At 37.8% G+C, this 17,455-nt stretch overlaps 2 protein-coding genes across 3 annotated transcripts in view; one reads left to right on the top strand and one right to left on the bottom strand.

Moving 5' to 3' along the window:
• Positions 1 to 701: 701 nt before the first annotated feature.
• enosf1 (enolase superfamily member 1) lies at positions 702 to 8,816 on the top strand. Its single transcript, XM_051900982.1, has 15 exons — positions 702 to 877; positions 988 to 1,096; positions 3,006 to 3,121; positions 3,196 to 3,282; positions 3,387 to 3,413; positions 3,502 to 3,574; positions 3,682 to 3,720; positions 4,399 to 4,481; positions 4,560 to 4,682; positions 4,826 to 4,960; positions 5,035 to 5,076; positions 5,795 to 5,924; positions 6,039 to 6,138; positions 6,387 to 6,468; positions 7,726 to 8,816. The coding sequence occupies exons 1-15, from the start codon at positions 794 to 796 to the stop codon at positions 7,816 to 7,818; spliced, it is 1,323 nt and encodes a 440-aa protein (XP_051756942.1). The 5' UTR covers positions 702 to 793; the 3' UTR covers positions 7,819 to 8,816.
• Positions 8,817 to 10,888: 2,072 nt separating this feature from the next.
• The window catches only part of LOC127516138 (A disintegrin and metalloproteinase with thrombospondin motifs 7), an 83,218-nt gene continuing 76,651 nt past the window's right edge, over positions 10,889 to 17,455 (bottom strand). For both annotated transcript variants that reach the window (XM_051900483.1, XM_051900484.1), the window contains one exon: positions 10,889 to 13,575. In XM_051900483.1, the coding sequence (XP_051756443.1) occupies positions 13,427 to 13,575 (149 nt within the window). In that variant the 3' untranslated portion in view covers positions 10,889 to 13,426. The remainder of the gene's footprint in view (positions 13,576 to 17,455) is intronic.

Genomic DNA, 17,455 nt, shown 5'->3' with positions numbered 1-17,455 from the left:
GTTTAAAGTAGTTTTAAACCAATTTTGAAGGTATATCGATTGACTGGAGTTCGAACAGTCTTGGCTCGTTTAAACATTCCGTCAATGAAATGGGATTTTTCCGAGTTTTGTTTTAAAGCTCTAGGAGGAGTTAAGAGTCCGAAATTTTTGTCATAATAATATTAAAGAGATAATTTACCCAAAAATGAAATTCTGTCATCATTTACTGAAGTTGTTCCAAACCTGATGTTAACCAGAAAGTTGACTTCTATAGCAAAGTATTTTATTTCCTCCATACTATGGAAGTCAACTGTTACTGACATTCTTCAGAATATCTTATTTTGTGTTCAACTGAAGAAAGAAATTCATACAGGTTTGGAACAACTTGAGGGGTGAGTGAATGATAACAGAATTTAAATTTTTGGGTGAACTGTACCTTTAATAAATAGGCATAAATAAGTTTTTTTTTTTTTTTTATGGTTTGTTGGCTTTCTCACGCCAATATAAATATTCATCCTATTATAGGACTATTATTATTATTAACAGAACAGAATATAGCCTACAACAGTATTCAGCAATGTACCCTGTTATAGGACTCCAAACATGCACCACCAACAGTTTCGTTTCTGACGATCACATGATCACGTTTGTTGTCATTCGTGACGTTATTCCAAAACTTCCAATCACATTTCTACTACGGTCTGAAAATACTGTCAAAAGGCCAATCATATTTTTCTTGGGGCGGTGTGTTTGAAGTGTACACTATAGCAGCTCGTAACTACCGTGTCTAGGCAAAGTTTATAACTGAAACAAAATGCTGGGAGGCAAAATAATAAATGTGTCAGTGCGCGACGTGAGATTCCCGACGTCACTAGAACAACATGGATCGGACGCAATGGTTCGTTGCCTACGATTTACTTCTCTGTGGTGTTTATATCAATAGTTTCATTCGTTGCAGAAACAACAATGAATGCATTACAGTTGGCAATGAATGTGATTGATTCGCAGCACACCGATCCAGATTACTCTGTCGCATATGTTGTTCTTGAGACGGACACGGAAGCTGCACTGAAGGGTTATGGGTTGACTTTTACTGTGGGAAGAGGGACGGAAATCGGTGAGCTTCCCAAAATCCAACCATTATACAAATACTGAATGTCATATGACCATGGCGTGCGAGTGCAATGTCCCATTATTTGAGTAAAGATACAAGCCTGACACCTTCTGGTGAAAAGTGTCTTTTTTTTTTTTTTTACTCCTTCATAATGGGATCAAAGTGAATATTGTTTTTCCAATTCTCTTGGTAAACATAAGAGAAACCAGCTGTAAAAACAAATTCTTTGCTCGTTATCTTGATTTTTCATTCATAATCTGTGAATTATAGTGGTGTGGGGCTGTTTGTCTTGTCGGGATACATCATGGACTCCATCAAGTACCATATTAAACACCTGGCTGCCTCTGCTAGAAAGCTTTAACTTGGCAGTGGTTGGACAATGATCCAAAGTTCACCTGAAAATCAACACAAAAATGGTTAACTGACCAAAGAATGAAGATTTAGCCTTGCTTACCACAGTCCCCTTGATTAAATGCTATAGAAAACCTGTGCGATGAACTAAAGAGGAGAGTCCACAAGCATGGACTTCAGAATCTAAGGATCTGGAAAGATTTTGAATGCAGGAATGGATCTGTTGCCATGTGTTTTCCAACTTCATTACACATGAGGTCTTGGAGAGGACTTCAGGGCCTTTACATGACACCGCTTTCAACTAAAAACTAAAGAAAAATTTCATTTACAGGACAACGGCGTTAGGGGCCTGAAAACGCAAACTTTTGAAAGCGGGTTTTAAAGTGCGCGCTTTTGAAAACAATACCATTATCGTCTCAGTGTAAACTACAAAAACGTGAATTTGTGAAAACGGCAACATCATGCACATGCGTATTATGCGTTCAGTCTAAAGGCGTGTTGTGTTTCTTTACAAAGTAACATCGCCATCTACTGGTCTGGCAGCAGAATACAGTGTTTTTAGTCGTTTTCGCGGATCCGTGTGAGCGGAGATTGCCTGGATGTCGTCTGTATGCGAAAAATGCGAAGGAAAAACTTTTCCGTTTTTAGTACGTCGTTGTCGTGTAAATGTACCCTTAGATATGTTATCATGACAAAGGAAGATTGCACAAAGAATTAAATGAAGTGCCAGAAATTGTGGCACACATTTCTAGTAGGTTTATAAGAATATTTTTTGTCTAACAATTATTTTACCAATTTAATTAAAGGTTATATTTCTGTGAATATTTTTTGAATGATAGACCCGTTTTGCTCATATTTACCAAGAATGCCAATATTAGTGCTCTACTACGTCTGCATTATATTTGTCCATGCTATAGGCAATTAAAAATTCATGACTTACGTAATCAGATTACTTTTCTCAATTAACAAGTAATGACTTTCTTCTCCTGCATCCTATTCTCATGTGATCCAGAATGGCAGCACAGCTGAAAGGTTTGTTTGAGCGGCGCCCTCTACTGTACAGGGGTGAATTTGCCTGAAGCTTATTCATTTCACTTTTGGTGTGAAAGTGTCTTTAAATTTGAACAAAAACAGAACTTTTTGTTTTTTTGCTATTAAAAAACAAACAAACAAACAAGCCAAACCCAGGTGAGAAAATTAATGTAAAAGTAATGTAACGGATGACTCTTTTTTTTTTTTTTTAGGGAGTAACGCAATTCTGTAACATTACTTTTAATTGTAACTTTCCCCAACACTGCTGATCAGTTTATTAGTACCATACTTGTTTAGGAATAAGTATTCCCAGCTAAAACTGTTACATTGTGAGGAACTTCAGAAAGGGTAAAATCCTTAAAAAATGGTAAAATTATTTTTCTGCAAGAGCGTTTTATCTTATTGGTATCAATAAAATATCTGATTTTTGTAGTTTTCCCATTAGGATTCCAAACTATGAAAGAAATTGGATTTTTTGGACTAGGTTATACTAATCTAGACCAGTGTGTGTGTGCCTGTTTATCTCTAGTCGTATGCGCAGTTAAAGCCTTATCTACTTTGGTGGTCGGAAAGACTTTGGAGGAGATAACCGGTGACTTCAGAGGCTTCTACAGACTCCTGAGCAGTGATGGTCAAATGAGATGGGTGAGTATCAACTCTGAGTGCAGGTACTTCAAGACTTCTTGTACAGCTGAATGAACAGATGATCTCACTGACAGATTGGACCAGAAAAAGGAGTAATTCAACTGGCGACGGCGGCCATTCTGAATGCTGTCTGGGATTTATGGGCACGAGTGGAGGGAAAGGTGAGCAACACAAAAGATTCTTTTACATGTCGATAATTTGCATGAATGTTGTAAGAATTAATGCATATAGAAAATCATTAAAGGTCAAAATGAATGTTTTGCAGCCCTTGTGGAAGCTGCTTGTTGACATGGTGAGTATTCACTTAAATGATCACAATTTGAATGCAAAACAAAGCAATATGATGATGATGATGATATGATAATGAATCCTCTTCCTAGGATCCTGCGAAGTTGATCAGCTGTATTGATTTCAGATATATCACTGATGCTCTGACGGAGCAGGAGGCTTTAGGTGAGGTCATCAACAACTGTATCGCCTTTGTCATTCAATCAGCTATTGTTCATATAATGCATTACTCCTTATACTCCAGAATAACACTCCTTTTCTCTTTCTTTTAGATATTTTGGTAAAATCCAAAACGGGGCAGAAAACTAGAGGTGAGATCAGTTCATAAAGGTTATAAACAGTGTTTCATAAAGTGCCATTTAATACATACATGCACTATCAAAACTTCAAAAGTTTGGGGTCAGTAAGATTTGTTGTTGTTGTTGGAATAAATGATTAGTTTTATTCAGCAAGGATGCATGACATAGATCAAAGATGACAATAAAACTTTTAAATTGTTAAAATATATATATTTTTCAAATAAATGCTGTTCTTTTGCACTTTCTGTTCTTTAAAGAATCCTGGAAAAAAACTTTTAAGCAAATATAAGCAGCTGTTTTTACTGTCAGGAGCTGTAATTTCAGTGTGCGGACATCTTTGAACTTTAAAGTCGGGATGAAATGGAAGTTGTGATAGTCTTTTCCTCTCTACTGTGAAATATATCCTAGTGAAATGGCTTCTCAAACAAGAACAAATGTAGGGCGGGGCTTGATTTTGTCCGTGGGGAATTGATTGGATGGTTGTGGTTTGCTATTGGTGGATGTGAGTGACAGGTTGCCCTGCCCTAGTCATCAAGAGATGTCGCTGCAACAGGGAGGGGAAGGGGGTTGTTTTGATTCAAGATTGAGGCGCATGAATTATGATAAATCATTTATAATAAGCACTGTAATATTCCATAAAAAATTAAGAACTGTCACTCTTGATTTCATGGTGACTTTAAACCACTCCAGAGGAGCAGATGTTAAGGGAAGGCTATCCTGCCTACACCACTTCCTGTGCCTGGCTGGGCTACACTGATCAGCAACTTACCCAGGTTTGTCTGTTCTTCGGCTGTTCCTGTTTCTGTTATAACCATACGCTGACTTTAACAAAGATCCTTTGCTTTGAATAGCTCTGCTCTGATGCTCTTGCCCAAGGATGGACTAAATTTAAAGTGAAGGTCGGGGCTAATTTGCAGGATGACATTCATAGATGCAGCCTCATCCGAAAGTTGATTGGACCAGACAAAACCCTGGTGATTCAAAGTCAAATGTGTATACTTTGCAAAATAGTAGTTGGATATTTCAACCAGATCAGATTTTGAATATTAAGTTGGTCCAAACTATGAATAGAAGGCTGCATTTGGCAGGGAATTTTACAAGACATCTTATGTGTCAGATGATTGATGCCAATCAACGGTGGGATGTTAATGAAGCGGTTACTTGGGTAACCAAGCTGGCAGAGTTTCACCCTCTATGGATTGAGGAGCCCACATCTCCTGATGATATTCTAGGTCATGCATCCATCTCTAAGGTAAACTGGTTCATTATGTTCATTTTTAGACCATGTTAGTCAGGTTTTGAGGGTTTTTTTTGTCTTGTTTTCAGGCACTTGCGCCCTTTGGTATTGGAGTGGCCACTGGAGAACAGGTGAGTGTGTGTATGTACACCAAGAATGATGACTATAACAAGGGCTTGACATGAACTTTTTTGCTAACCAGCTACTGTGGCTAGTGGTTTTCCAAAGTTACTAGCCACTCAGCATTTTCAATGACCACAATTTTGACATTGATTCCATGGGGAAAAACTGCATTATAGATATTTTTAATATAATTTGGCAGAAGGTATGTTAGGCTGCTGTCACTTTAAGACTTGACGCACGGATCCATTATACTGATACACATGCGTTTTCTTTCTCAACTGTTTACGTTCACTTAAAACATAACTGACTGTGTTGACATGAATACTCACCAAAACCGACATTTTGACATTATTTTGCGTGTATTTGACTGTTTAAGTGCAATAAAAAGCGAAAAAGAACTAAATTTAGTACTGAGAGACGGCTGTATGTGCGCACACTTTGGGTGTGAGAACAAAATCTGTGGTAATGAGTAAAATTATGCACAATACTTGCAATCCCACGCTAAAATTCAAGCCCTGTCAATGGCATTTTAAAAGGATATTTCACTCAGAAATTAAAATTCTGTCATCATTCAATCACCCTCATGTTGTTCCAAACCATTTCTACTGCAGAACACAAAAAAGATTTTAAAATGTCTCCTTTTGTGTTCCATGGAATAAAGTCAGCAGTTCATTTTGAGATACCAGACTATATACTGTATCGATATCTTTGTGTGCTTGTTTGCAGTGCCATAACAGAGTGATGTTCAAGCAGTTTCTTCAGGCCTCGGCTCTACAGTTTGTTCAGATTGACAGCTGTAGGGTTGGCAGTGTGAATGAAAATCTTGCCATCATACTCATGGCTGCTAAGTTTAATGGTAACTTGAGTGTAAATAATATTAGCCACAAATGTCTCATTTGCTTGCCTATGAAATATAGGAATGATTATCAACTTACCTAGATTTCAAATGTCTTGTTTTTCTTGTTTGCAGTTCCCGTGTGTCCTCATGCTGGCGGTGTGGGACTGTGTGAGCTTGTTCAGCACCTCATTCTGTTTGACTACATTTCAGTGTCTGCTAGTTTAAGTAATAGGTATGTGTATTGAAAAAATGCGTGGGTATTTTTTCTTTTTAAAGTCTAGTGCATTGGTCTCAAACTCAATTCCTGGAGGATTTAAAAAAAGACCAGGGAACTCAAGTCATTTTTTTCAACTGAATAACAACTGCATTTTTGGAGTAATTTCAGTTTTGGGTGAACAATTTCTTAAAATCTTAAGCATGGACTGTTTAAGCATAAAGAAGGTCATTCAATTGAGTTTTTGCTCTCTGTATGTATTAAAGGATGTGTGAGTATGTGGATCATCTGCATGAACACTTCAAAAGCCCCACCAACATCAGAAATGCCCACTACATTCCACCAATGGTAAGTTAAAACAGAAATATGGTAAACTCGCAAAGCAAGGAATGTATTATGCTATTGCACTATGAACAGTTGGTTAGAGACTAAAAAGTTTAACTCAATGTAGTAAATAGGGAATCACTGACTATGGGCCAGTGAATTACTGGAAAATTATGTGGCCACAATGCAAAGCATTATTTTTCAATAATTTAATGGCCTGGAGTAGGATTGGGTATCGTTTGAACTTTAGCAATTCTGATTCTGCTTATCGATTCCGATTCTTATCGATTCCCAGGTTCGACTCAAACAAGATTTTAAAAAAAGCTGGTTTTAACAAAAACACCACTACAGAAACAACTAGACTAACTAATATAAGTTTCAAACATTATTAAAGACAAGTAAATAGTCTGTAATAAAAAAAAAGAGAACAAATTAACAATAGCACACATAAACACAACTAAAAGTTCAGGTACAGAAATTGAAATCAAATGTAATCAAATGTAAAATAACACTGAACAGTTTTCTTTTTATAAGTAAAACATAGATTAAACCTTATTAAAGTTACAAAAGTTATTCAGTCAAGATCAGTGTGTCAGTGTTTTGTTCTTTGATTAACATTAATGACAGATAGCAGGAGGTTTATTAGGCTGCTGTCACTTTAAGACTGCATGCACGGATTCAATATACTGATTACACAAGCTCTTTATCAACTGTTTACACTCATTTAAGACAAAATGACTGTTTACGCAAGGATATTTTGACATAATTTTGTGTGTTTGTCTGTTCGAGCGCAAGAAGACACGAAAGATAACTCAATATTTGTGCTTTTGTGTGCGTGGCACAGAAAACAGCATGTGTGTGCTGAATTTAATTCTCTTTCACGTCTTATTCCGCCTAAATCATTTAAAATCACATTAAAATGCACAGAGTGCAATAAGTGAAATGCGGTGTTCTAAAATGGAACCGGTTCTCGATACCCAATCTTAGTCTGCAGTCAGTTATTCCACTTATACTGTGCCATACGTTTGTCCCTGAAACACTCTTGTGTGTAGAACTAGTTTATATTTGTTTGTTTGATCAGTGTCTTTGTGGTTTTTGGTTCTTTTGCTGTGATAGGCTCTTTGAAATAGCTGAAATAATTTTGTGAACAAGGACACCTTGAAATAAAGTGTAACCTAATAAATAAAATAAATAGCACCATTTGGACAAACATGTATAAAATGAAAACTAGGGGATTTGACGATTTGGCAATAGCATAAATAAGCGTTTCTACATCTTCAGGACCCTGGATTCTCTTGTGAAATGCTGGAAGAATCAGTGAAAAAGCATCAGTACCCCGAGGGAGAGGTTTGGAGAGCCATTGAGAAGCAATAAACATGAACACATACATGCTACTGACTGCTGGGGAAATGATAAAATGAATACATTCACAATCAAACTTGAAACCCTGCCAAATTGTCTTGATTGGCAAACTATGAATGGGGAATGAATGTATTCTTAAAAGTGAAAATGAAAATATGAAAAATCGGGTAGATTTAGCAATATAGCGGGTGTATGATGTATATTACGATGTTATGATGAACTACATTGTAAAGAGTGATACCACTGTGCAGCGTCTACCTCAGTAAGTTGACCGAGTGGATCTCCGAGTTGATGCGAGTGAGTGGGGGTGTGGCTAATTAGCATATTCATGGACCCACACATACTAAATGAAGCAAGGGTGTAGAGTTACATTCAAGCTATTTTAAGACATGAAGAATTTTTTTCACAGGAAAAAACAGTTAAATATGTCATTTTGGTGATCAAAGATTAGTTTTAGGGGATAAAATTATTGATTACAGGGGGGGTCTTTAATTATTTTACTGTTATCTATCCTATTTTAATGTTTTTAAAGGTTATATGCTTATGTTGCACTCTGAAATGTTGAAATGTACTGTGCAGCAATAGAAAAAATGGAACCAGTATGCTGAAACCATTGTTTACTAGCCTAGACTTGGGAATTGACTAACAATGGGGTACTTGGTAGAGTGGTGAGTGTAACCAATCAAATGAAAGAAAACTTGTAAGGGGCCATTCACACAGAACGGGTTCTTACAGTTAAAAATGCGTTGAAAAGTTGAACTTATTGTAACTTGAGTGCCACATACACGAGACTCTGCAAAAGACACAACGATTAAAGATGTCCGTCTACATAGAAAACAATGGAAAAGTTTCAAAGTGGAATGGAAAAACGCATTCTATGTGAACCGGCCCTAACATTGCTATTTTATGCATTTCTTAACATATGTTTGTAGTTTTTTGTCATAGAGTCGCTCTGCTTTTTCTGAAGCGACTCCCTGCCAGCCACTAATAAACATTCATGCAAAGAGAAACTTGGGTGTTGTGTCTGATAATGTTGCGCAGGTGGTTGAAGCAAGCGATTGTGGCAAATACTACAGATTCTAAGCTCCCATTAAAGGGGACCTAATTACAGCTTGTAAAAAGGGGCATTATAGGTCCCCTTGAAGTTTTACAAGTCATTACATAATGTACCATTTGTTCAGTTACATTGCCAGTTATCTATTAATGGTGAAATGCTAATCTTACAGTATATGATAACTGATTTAAACCTTATATAGTTACTTAGATATAGATCTCTGACAATATAGCTCAGCCTCATGGTTCACATACAATTCATACTTTTATTTATTATTGTACACAATGTTTTACACTAACATTGCTCATATTTTCTTTTAAATAATATACTTTTGCCATTCAATTTTCAACAAATGATTGGTTTTCATAAGGACATACAGCACGGACTATAATTAGCCATGGGGAGGCACTGTTTCTCTTTCCATGAAAGACATCTGCGGCTCAATGTTCCTATTGAAGACTAAAGGGCATTTGATGCAAAATGCATGAACTCTTTGCAGGCTTTTAATAATGAAGAATCAAAGCTTTGTGCTCACACTGACCTCTTTGTTTCATGAACTACTCTGGGCACGAGAAAATGGAATCACATGCAGGGTTTATAATTACTATACTTACAGTCGTCCATCAAATCCAATAAATCGAATTGGCTTTAATGTGCCTGTTGACCTGATCATATAGGTTCAATTGCATTTAATAACCAATGGCTATGTGAAAGACCTGATGAGGTCTTCATAACATGTTCCCTGAAACACCCCATTCCTTTCTTCTTAAATTGGATTTTTAAGTAACTCGCAATGCCGAGGGACATATTAAATGAAAACTCACTTTTATATTCAAACTCAATACAGTAGTATAACTTAAATCAGTGTTTCTCTAGTGGTGATCCAAAAGTGGGTCGCGGAGTGTGTAGTGAAAGATACAAAAACGTAATTCTAAATGTTTTTCTGATGCGAGACTTACATTGGAAGTGTAAGCTGTTGACTGTTCTGTCAGACGCAATTTAAATAAAGAGTGCCTGAGAAAAACGTGTTGTCCTGATTCAGTATCTGCGGTCAGACTAGATGTTGTCAGCGTCGTTATTCTAACGTTATTTTCGTAACTTGTTACGAAATAAAAGTCTCTCACCTCAGAAAAACGAACTTTCCTGTCCTGTCAGGAGTTCAAATCTTCAATTGCCCGCGCAAATGCGGATGCGCGCGCTGTACACCACTACTTCACTTTAAATGAAATAGATCATTTTCACAGACTGTGATGACGCGTTTTAACGGTCATCAATATCGTAAATCCTGCAAAGTTTTTTTATACTTTCATTTAAAAATAAATAAATAAAAAATGTATGTACATTTATAACACTATACTTAGTATTACCGTTGCATGAAATTACAAAAAAAAAAAAAAAAACACTAGTTAACACTGCTGTGAGGGTGTTTCTATGACGGTAAAAATGACATCTTTCTCTCTTCTGACTGCCATTATCAATCGCTCTCTATTTTTTCCCTCTTTTTAAAAGTTATGAAAGCACTGTTGTGGATTTTTTTCTTTTGATATATTTGTGCAAATGGAAACAAAAATGAAGTCTCTCATTCACCGCTATAACGTCAACGCCAACGTCGACGACTTCTTCGAAACCCGGAAATATGTGAAAAGGGTCTATTACAAGCATGCAACGTCATTACGTTGTCAATAAGTCATGAATTTGTCATACCGCCCAACCCTTATATTAAGTAAAGTGGAATGGTAAAAATTTGGGTCGCGGGAAAATGTGGGTCAAATGGCCAAACCAGTTGAAAACCACTGTCATAAATCATAAAATCTACTGAGACCTTATGCAGGCCTACTGGATTTCAGATAAGACTTGATAAAAGTTCACATCAGTGAAACAGCCACAACAGTCCATTTGCTAAACAGCATGACCTTTAAAGGAATGGTTCCAAAATTAGATGAAATACTGTAGTTTGCTACAGCACATTAAGGCTTACATTTCTACTCTGAAAAAAAGGTTTCTTGTGAATAAAATAAGTTCCTCACATTTCATTTACAAAAACAATTTAATAAAGTACAAAAAACAAAGGTGTTACAGAAGTGCAATATGGATATTTAATTCGACAATGGCACTTTCCCCAAAATAAAATAATGTAAAAAAAAAAAGACAATATTATGTAGAAAAAAACATCTTATGTAAACCAGAAAACGTTATACTGAACAGTCCTGAAACATCAGTTAGCTAAGCACAGGCCTCAACAAACACTTAATAAAAACAACATCATTACAAATCAATTCAAATTTCTCAGTGCAACCTGACAAACAAAACATGTTGCATTTGTCGTTTTGATGTTGATCAGTTGATAGTAATGCAGCGCAGGCCTCTCGTCTGAATCATTCGAGCAAAACAACAAGAACAAATGATTTAGACTGCAGATACATCCCATGGTCCTTGGATGAACGAGTGATGAAAGTAAAGTAGGTGTCAATTGTCATGCAGAGATGGCATGTTAGATGCAAATGTGTTACCACAGTGCAGCTGCATTTATTTATTTACATAAATGATACCTGAAAGGTCATAAAGCAAAAACTTCTATTTTAGTTTTGGTTTTAATTCGATTATAACCTGTCTAGAGAGACGTGACATGTAGGCTATAATAAGGCTATAGGCAGTTAAAAATTAAGTATAAGTAGGATTCAAATACTGTACATCTGAGGCAACTAATCGACATGTATGTGAAATTTTAAAAGCATCCTATAGACATAGGATGTGCAGCACAGTTTATACAACATGCAACTTAAGGTGCGGTCACCTTAAGACTGAATGCACAGTTAGTGGTCATGTATTATAAAAAAGGCATACTAAACATTTACTTCATGTAATATTACATGTACCTGACAAAAATCTTGACAGTTTTGTTTTAAACTGATGTCTGTAAGCATACAATACTGTAAGGAAAATTACTGCATTAAAAATAAATCATTATAATTTAAGAAAGCAGACATTAAGCTATTCTATAATGTATGTTAGAGCCGCATGGTTCTGGATAAATTAGGAACTACGTTTCTTGTTGTTGTTGTTGTTTAAAGTAGACATCACAATTCTTCCATGATTTAACATTATTTACAACATTACTGACAAAATATTTAATTAAGTTGGGTTGCGTGAATGATTCAATGACTCACTCATAAAGACTTCACTTGTCTTGTTACTGGATGAATGAGCATTTTTGAATGAATCTCTTGAATGAATGATTCAATGACAAAAACGTTTTTAACAGTCACTTGTCGCCACCTACTGGTGTAACGATGTAACTGATACAATCTTTATTTGAAGCGTCAAGTTACTTTCAAAAGGGGATTTGCTCTATTTTGATCGCTTCCATAGACATCAGTTTTTATATCCAAACTATAAACTTTTATCTCAGTAGTTCTGTGGTAATTTGAATTATTCTAAGACAGAAATAATAATACTGTGTGGTTGCCAGTGTTGCCAAGTCTGTGGTTTTTCCATTCCTCTGGAATGCGAAATTTACCATGGGAACCCTGCCAAAAATGCAGATTTTTACCAGGGGATCCCCCCGAAACGTGATTGGGCTAGTTTTGGGCTAATTTTGAGTAGCAATTGGGCAGGTTTTGTTGTGAAAACCTGGTGGTTGAAAAGACTGCTTGTGAAGCTGTTCCATACCTATACATGACAACTGCTCTCTCTGGATCAGAACGCAGATCTAAATGACCGCTGTGATTGTACTTGTCAAAGGTTTAATAGACGGAGCCAAATCGCTCTCATTTTGGAATAAGATTGTGTGGGTGTTTGAAACGAGATTGCAATCTTTTAACGATTAATTGTGCAGCTCTAATGTATACATTTTGAAAAGTGGTGAACTGAATAATTTTTGTGTATATGTTTATTCATCCAAAAGGGTAAGTAATAAAGACATACAATTAAGATACTATAAATATTGACTTTAGAATTCAAGTACCAGCCAACACTAGACTGATTGAGGAGCTCAGCGCTCGCTACCTTTAGCACCAGTTTATGTTGCAGCACCAGGTACTTCTTTACTGGTTTTATATTTGATTTGCAATCAGCTGCAATAAATAGAAACATCAACAAGCTCAACTTGCAGTTAAGTGGAATTCCTAGCGTGGTGGTTATATGTGGTTCAATGAATAAAAAAGTGTGATAAACAGGAATAAAATTACAAATAACTGAACTGCAGTCTTGGCAGAGTTAAAAGATACGATTAAAATAGCCACATTATGAATAGACTTGTTCTATTAATTGCCAATTAGTAAAGAAATGGAAGCTTAATTACTGTAGTCACTATAGTGAGATGGCAAGATGGTCCACTCTACCTGCTTTACTACCACTTATCTGAGATGATGGACGGAAATAAGCACCACTTTTTCTGTGTTAAAGGATGTAGGGACAAAGTGGCTCCCTGATTAACTGTTGGTCAATGGCATCAGCTTGACCAGACCAGACCGAAAGTCTGTCCAAACAATGGAACTGCTTTGAGTATTTGTGTTATAATCTTGTGTTTCCTGGCTTACAACAGTCATTCTGCAATCCCTTTGTATCTCAGCGACTTGCAGTGCGATCGCCGCCCCGTGATGGGAGCCCACAGGTCTTGCAGCACTTTGCATGGACAGAAGGCTCCTGACATCGGCCAAGCCATTGGAGGGTCTGACAGAAGCGGAATGTCAAAAGGTCCCGTAAACACAACTGACCTGAAAGACACAGACAGAGAACAAACATGAGAGATAGTGCAGTTAGGACAACTCTCTAGGGGTGAGAGTGCTTCGCCACCTGCATGGCATACATGCACTAGTGCCTTCACACATCAGGGTATTTGCCCTCAAGCCAGGCAACACATTACAGAAACACAAAGAGTACACACCTCGAGAGTAGCAACAACAACTTCTATAGTGGTGAATGGAAACTAGCCTACAACAAAGAGAATTTTTGCGTTCCCATTTGCCTCAATAGAGTGCATTAAGGCCCCGATATACTTCAATAGAAATCAAAGTATGAACTGGTGTGACAATTTCGAACAAAATCAGGCCAAAACGAAGTTTGTTTCGAGAATTCAAAACAGCTTGCCAAAGCGAACTTTCTGGAAATGTTTGCTCTGGCTGGCAAAAACCTTCAAACTACCATTGGTCCATGGTGATGACGTAATAGGCAGTTGTGGCTCTGAGGCTCCGTCTTCTTTGATGTGGAAATTTTCTCCGGTTCATTTCTTCTGATCAGTCCGTCGAGGTCAGAAGCGAGTAAAAACATGAACACACTGGAGAGCCGCTTTATAGTAGAAAATTAAGTTGTAATTATAATGGAAAGTGAAACTGGCACTGTTTTTTCATGTTTAATACTGTAAAGCTGCTTGATTTAAAGCAATATATTGTAAAAAGAGCTATACAGTATACCGATCAGGCATAACATTATGAGCACTGACAGGTGAAGTGAATAACACTTATTATCTCTTCATCACGGCACCTGTTAGTGGGTGGGATATATTAGGCAGCAAGTGAACATTTTGTCCTCAAACTTGATGTTAGAAGCAGGAAAAATGGACAAGCGTAAGAATTTGAGCGAGTTTGACAAGGGCCAAATTGTGATGGATAGACGACTGGGTCAGAGCATCTCCAAAACTGTAGCTCTTGTGGGGTGTTCCCGGTCTGCAGTGGTCAGTATCTATCAAAAGTGGTCCAAGGAAGGAACAGTGGTGAACCAGTGACAGGGTCATGGGCGGCCAAGGCTAGTCGTTTCCGCGGATCCATGTGAACTGGAATCATTTTGATAACATTTTATCTACACATAGGGAAAGGAAAGGGAAGGAGGCCTTCGCAGGGGATAGTTTAGTTGAGACTTCAGGCTGCTTTGTCGTCGTATCTAGGTGCAGGTCCTTCATCTCATCTGGATACGGCCTGGATCTGGCAGACTACGGTAAACCTCGGAATAAACAGAGAGAGACTAATATTAGCATAGAAACAGAGTGTGTCTGCTTCCCGAACAATGCTAGGAAGACTGTTCCAAAGTTTAGTTGCTAAAAAGGAAAAGGATCTACCGCCTGTGGTTGATTTTGATATTCTAGGTATTATCAACTGGCCAGAATTTTGAGATCGCAATAGATGTGAAGGACTGTAATGTGTTAAGAGCTCGCATAAGTACTGAGCTAAACCATTTAGTGCTTTGTAAGTAATTAGCAAGATTTTAAAATTTATACAGTGTTTAATAAGGGGGCCAATGCAGTGTTGACAGAACTGGGCTAATATGGTCATACTTCCTGGTTCTAGTAAGAACTCTGCTGCATTTTGGACCAGATGGAGTTTGTTTATTAGGCATGCAGGGCAACCACCCAGTAAAGCATTACAGTAATCTAGCCCTGAGGTCCGTGGATGGCCAGGTGCGTGTGCGTCGCTTACCTGGGGCACAAAGCAAAAATGGTCCAGGAATGGTTTGAGGAGCACAACAATGACTGTGAGGTGTTGACTTGGCCTCCAAATTCCCCAGATCTCAATCCAATCGAGCATCTGTGGGATGTGCTGAACAAACAAGTCCGATCCATGGAGGCTTCACCTCACAACTTATAGGACTTAAAGGATCTGCTGCTAACATCTTGGTGCCAGATACCACAGCACACCTTCAGGGGTCTAGTGGAGTCCATGCCTCGACAGGTCAGGGCTGTTTTGGCATCAAAAGGGGGACCAACACAATATTAGGAAGGTGGTCATAATGTTATGCATGATCGGTGTAAATAAACGTGACATGTTTTTACTGGAGAGCCGAACTGCAGAGCTGGTGCAAACATAATAAATAACAGTAAAATAAAAAATAAATAAATGTGGCATTATCTAGGTTCTTTTGACCAGCGTTTTTGTTTCTGCGCCCTTTAAAGCACCACTACATAAATGTTTTTTTTTTCCCTAAAGACAGAAAAAATGTAAGAGGTTCACTCCTGACAGCAGGCAGTAAAACACACTCTGTTGACTGAGGCCCATGAAATACAAAGGTGGGGGATAGCAAAATAAATTGGAGGAAGGTAAGTTGGGGTGAGGGTGAGCATGCTGATGAATTTGGATGAGGTGCAGCACACTGACAAACCCTTTACACACTATAAGTTCACTCCTGTTATTCTATCACAGTGGTTTCCAAACTGGTGACCCGGAGTTATAAAAATGTGCAGCAAGGCTAAGGGATAGTGTACAGTCAGCAGATTGTTGTGCAAAAGAAACCTCTTCAGGGTGATACAAGACCCCACTGCCAAATTATCCCACTTATTATGCAGCTACTTGCTACATAAGAAAATAATTGAACACAAAATATTTGGCATATATTATTACCTCAAGATGACACCCATTTGAGCAGCCTGTTATCAGTTGTAGTGGTTGTTGTTGTGGAATAAGAGAATGCTAGATGGTGCGATTGAAGAATCAGAATGGAGAATCAGAAGAATCAAAATCAGAATTGCAGGGAGGCGTGTAGAAACATAAATGAATGTTTCATGGTTTTGCACCAAGCATGAAGTCTGTGAAAAGACTGCCAGTGCAAGGTAAAGGTAAAGCAGATGATGAATCTACTTTAAATATCACAACTACCAAAACAAAAACGTGTCTACACCAGGTGTGACACGACAAAAGCAAATAGGACTCATTATAATCAGTGATGCTGTCTACACTGGAAGTGGTGCAACACAATGAGACAAATCCCTGATGGTAAACTGATGCCCCGTTCTGACACAAAAGACAAATGGATTTGCGCTTTGTTGCGTCCAGTGTAGACAGCCACAAGACAAGAAAACATGATGAGGCATATCTCAACCTCGGATGCACCAGTACAAAGGTAGGTAAAGAAAAGAGTGTGCCTCAAAATATTAGCTTCTGACAGTATGATGTCCAACAAGTTAAGACTAAAACTTAATCTTAGAGCCTTCACATCACAAAATGCCATATATTACCATGATTGCCATAAAAAAAAAAAAAATCTCTTTTACCTTTGTTGGGCATGTTTTTCAGTGCATTCCGCAAGACAAGAAATATTTTCTTTCTGAATACCAGTTAAAAGACATCATGTGGGCCAGTAAAAGGCTGATTAAAAGCATACTTTAAATGCCTGGTTTGCTTTTAGACTTGTTTAAAATAGTGATAAGACCAAAAATGCTTAGAGAAGAGATCAAAAACAAAGAAGGGTTTACTAGGCAAATTTTTGCAAAGAGTTGCAGACAGCCACACTAAATGGATTTTCTGGGCATTTCCACTGGATAGACCTCCAACAGAAGGAGTCATTCACGTCTCAGCACGACAGCATCTCCTCACGCTGCTAGATCACAGTGTGTTGACATCGGTGGGGTCAGGGGCCTCAGCTGCAGTGGGATCACACGCTGAACCCCCCTCACCAGACCCTCGCCTTCCCACACTGCCACTCTTCACAGGCTCGGAGTGGGAGGAGTGACGTTGTGTGAACATCCGATGTCCCAATCACTTTTCTACTCAAAGAGTCCAAGAGCCTCATGTATAAACATAGACTTCTCACACAGAACACAAATCAAAAGCCTGTATCTATATGCACACAATGGGATTTTAATAAAAATAAAAAACAATTACATGAGAA

This window comes from Ctenopharyngodon idella, chromosome 7, assembly GCF_019924925.1.
Source record: "Ctenopharyngodon idella isolate HZGC_01 chromosome 7, HZGC01, whole genome shotgun sequence".
NCBI classification, from domain to species: domain Eukaryota; kingdom Metazoa; phylum Chordata; class Actinopteri; order Cypriniformes; family Xenocyprididae; genus Ctenopharyngodon; species Ctenopharyngodon idella.
Note: the sequence above shows the minus strand (reverse complement) of the source record. Positions and strands in the feature narration are given on the sequence as shown.

What these genes read in the sequence shown, in the direction of transcription:
- enosf1 (XM_051900982.1), top strand. Translation starts at nt 794, where the DNA reads ATGCTGGGAGGCAAAATAATAAATGTGTCAGTGCGCGACGTGAGATTC. An exon ending in AACATGGATCGGACGCAATG is followed by an intron (nt 878 to 987) that starts GTTCGTTGCCTA and finishes ATTGATTCGCAG; the next exon opens with CACACCGATCCAGATTACTC. An exon ending in CATGGCTGCTAAGTTTAATG is followed by an intron (nt 5,925 to 6,038) that starts GTAACTTGAGTG and finishes TCTTGTTTGCAG; the next exon opens with TTCCCGTGTGTCCTCATGCT.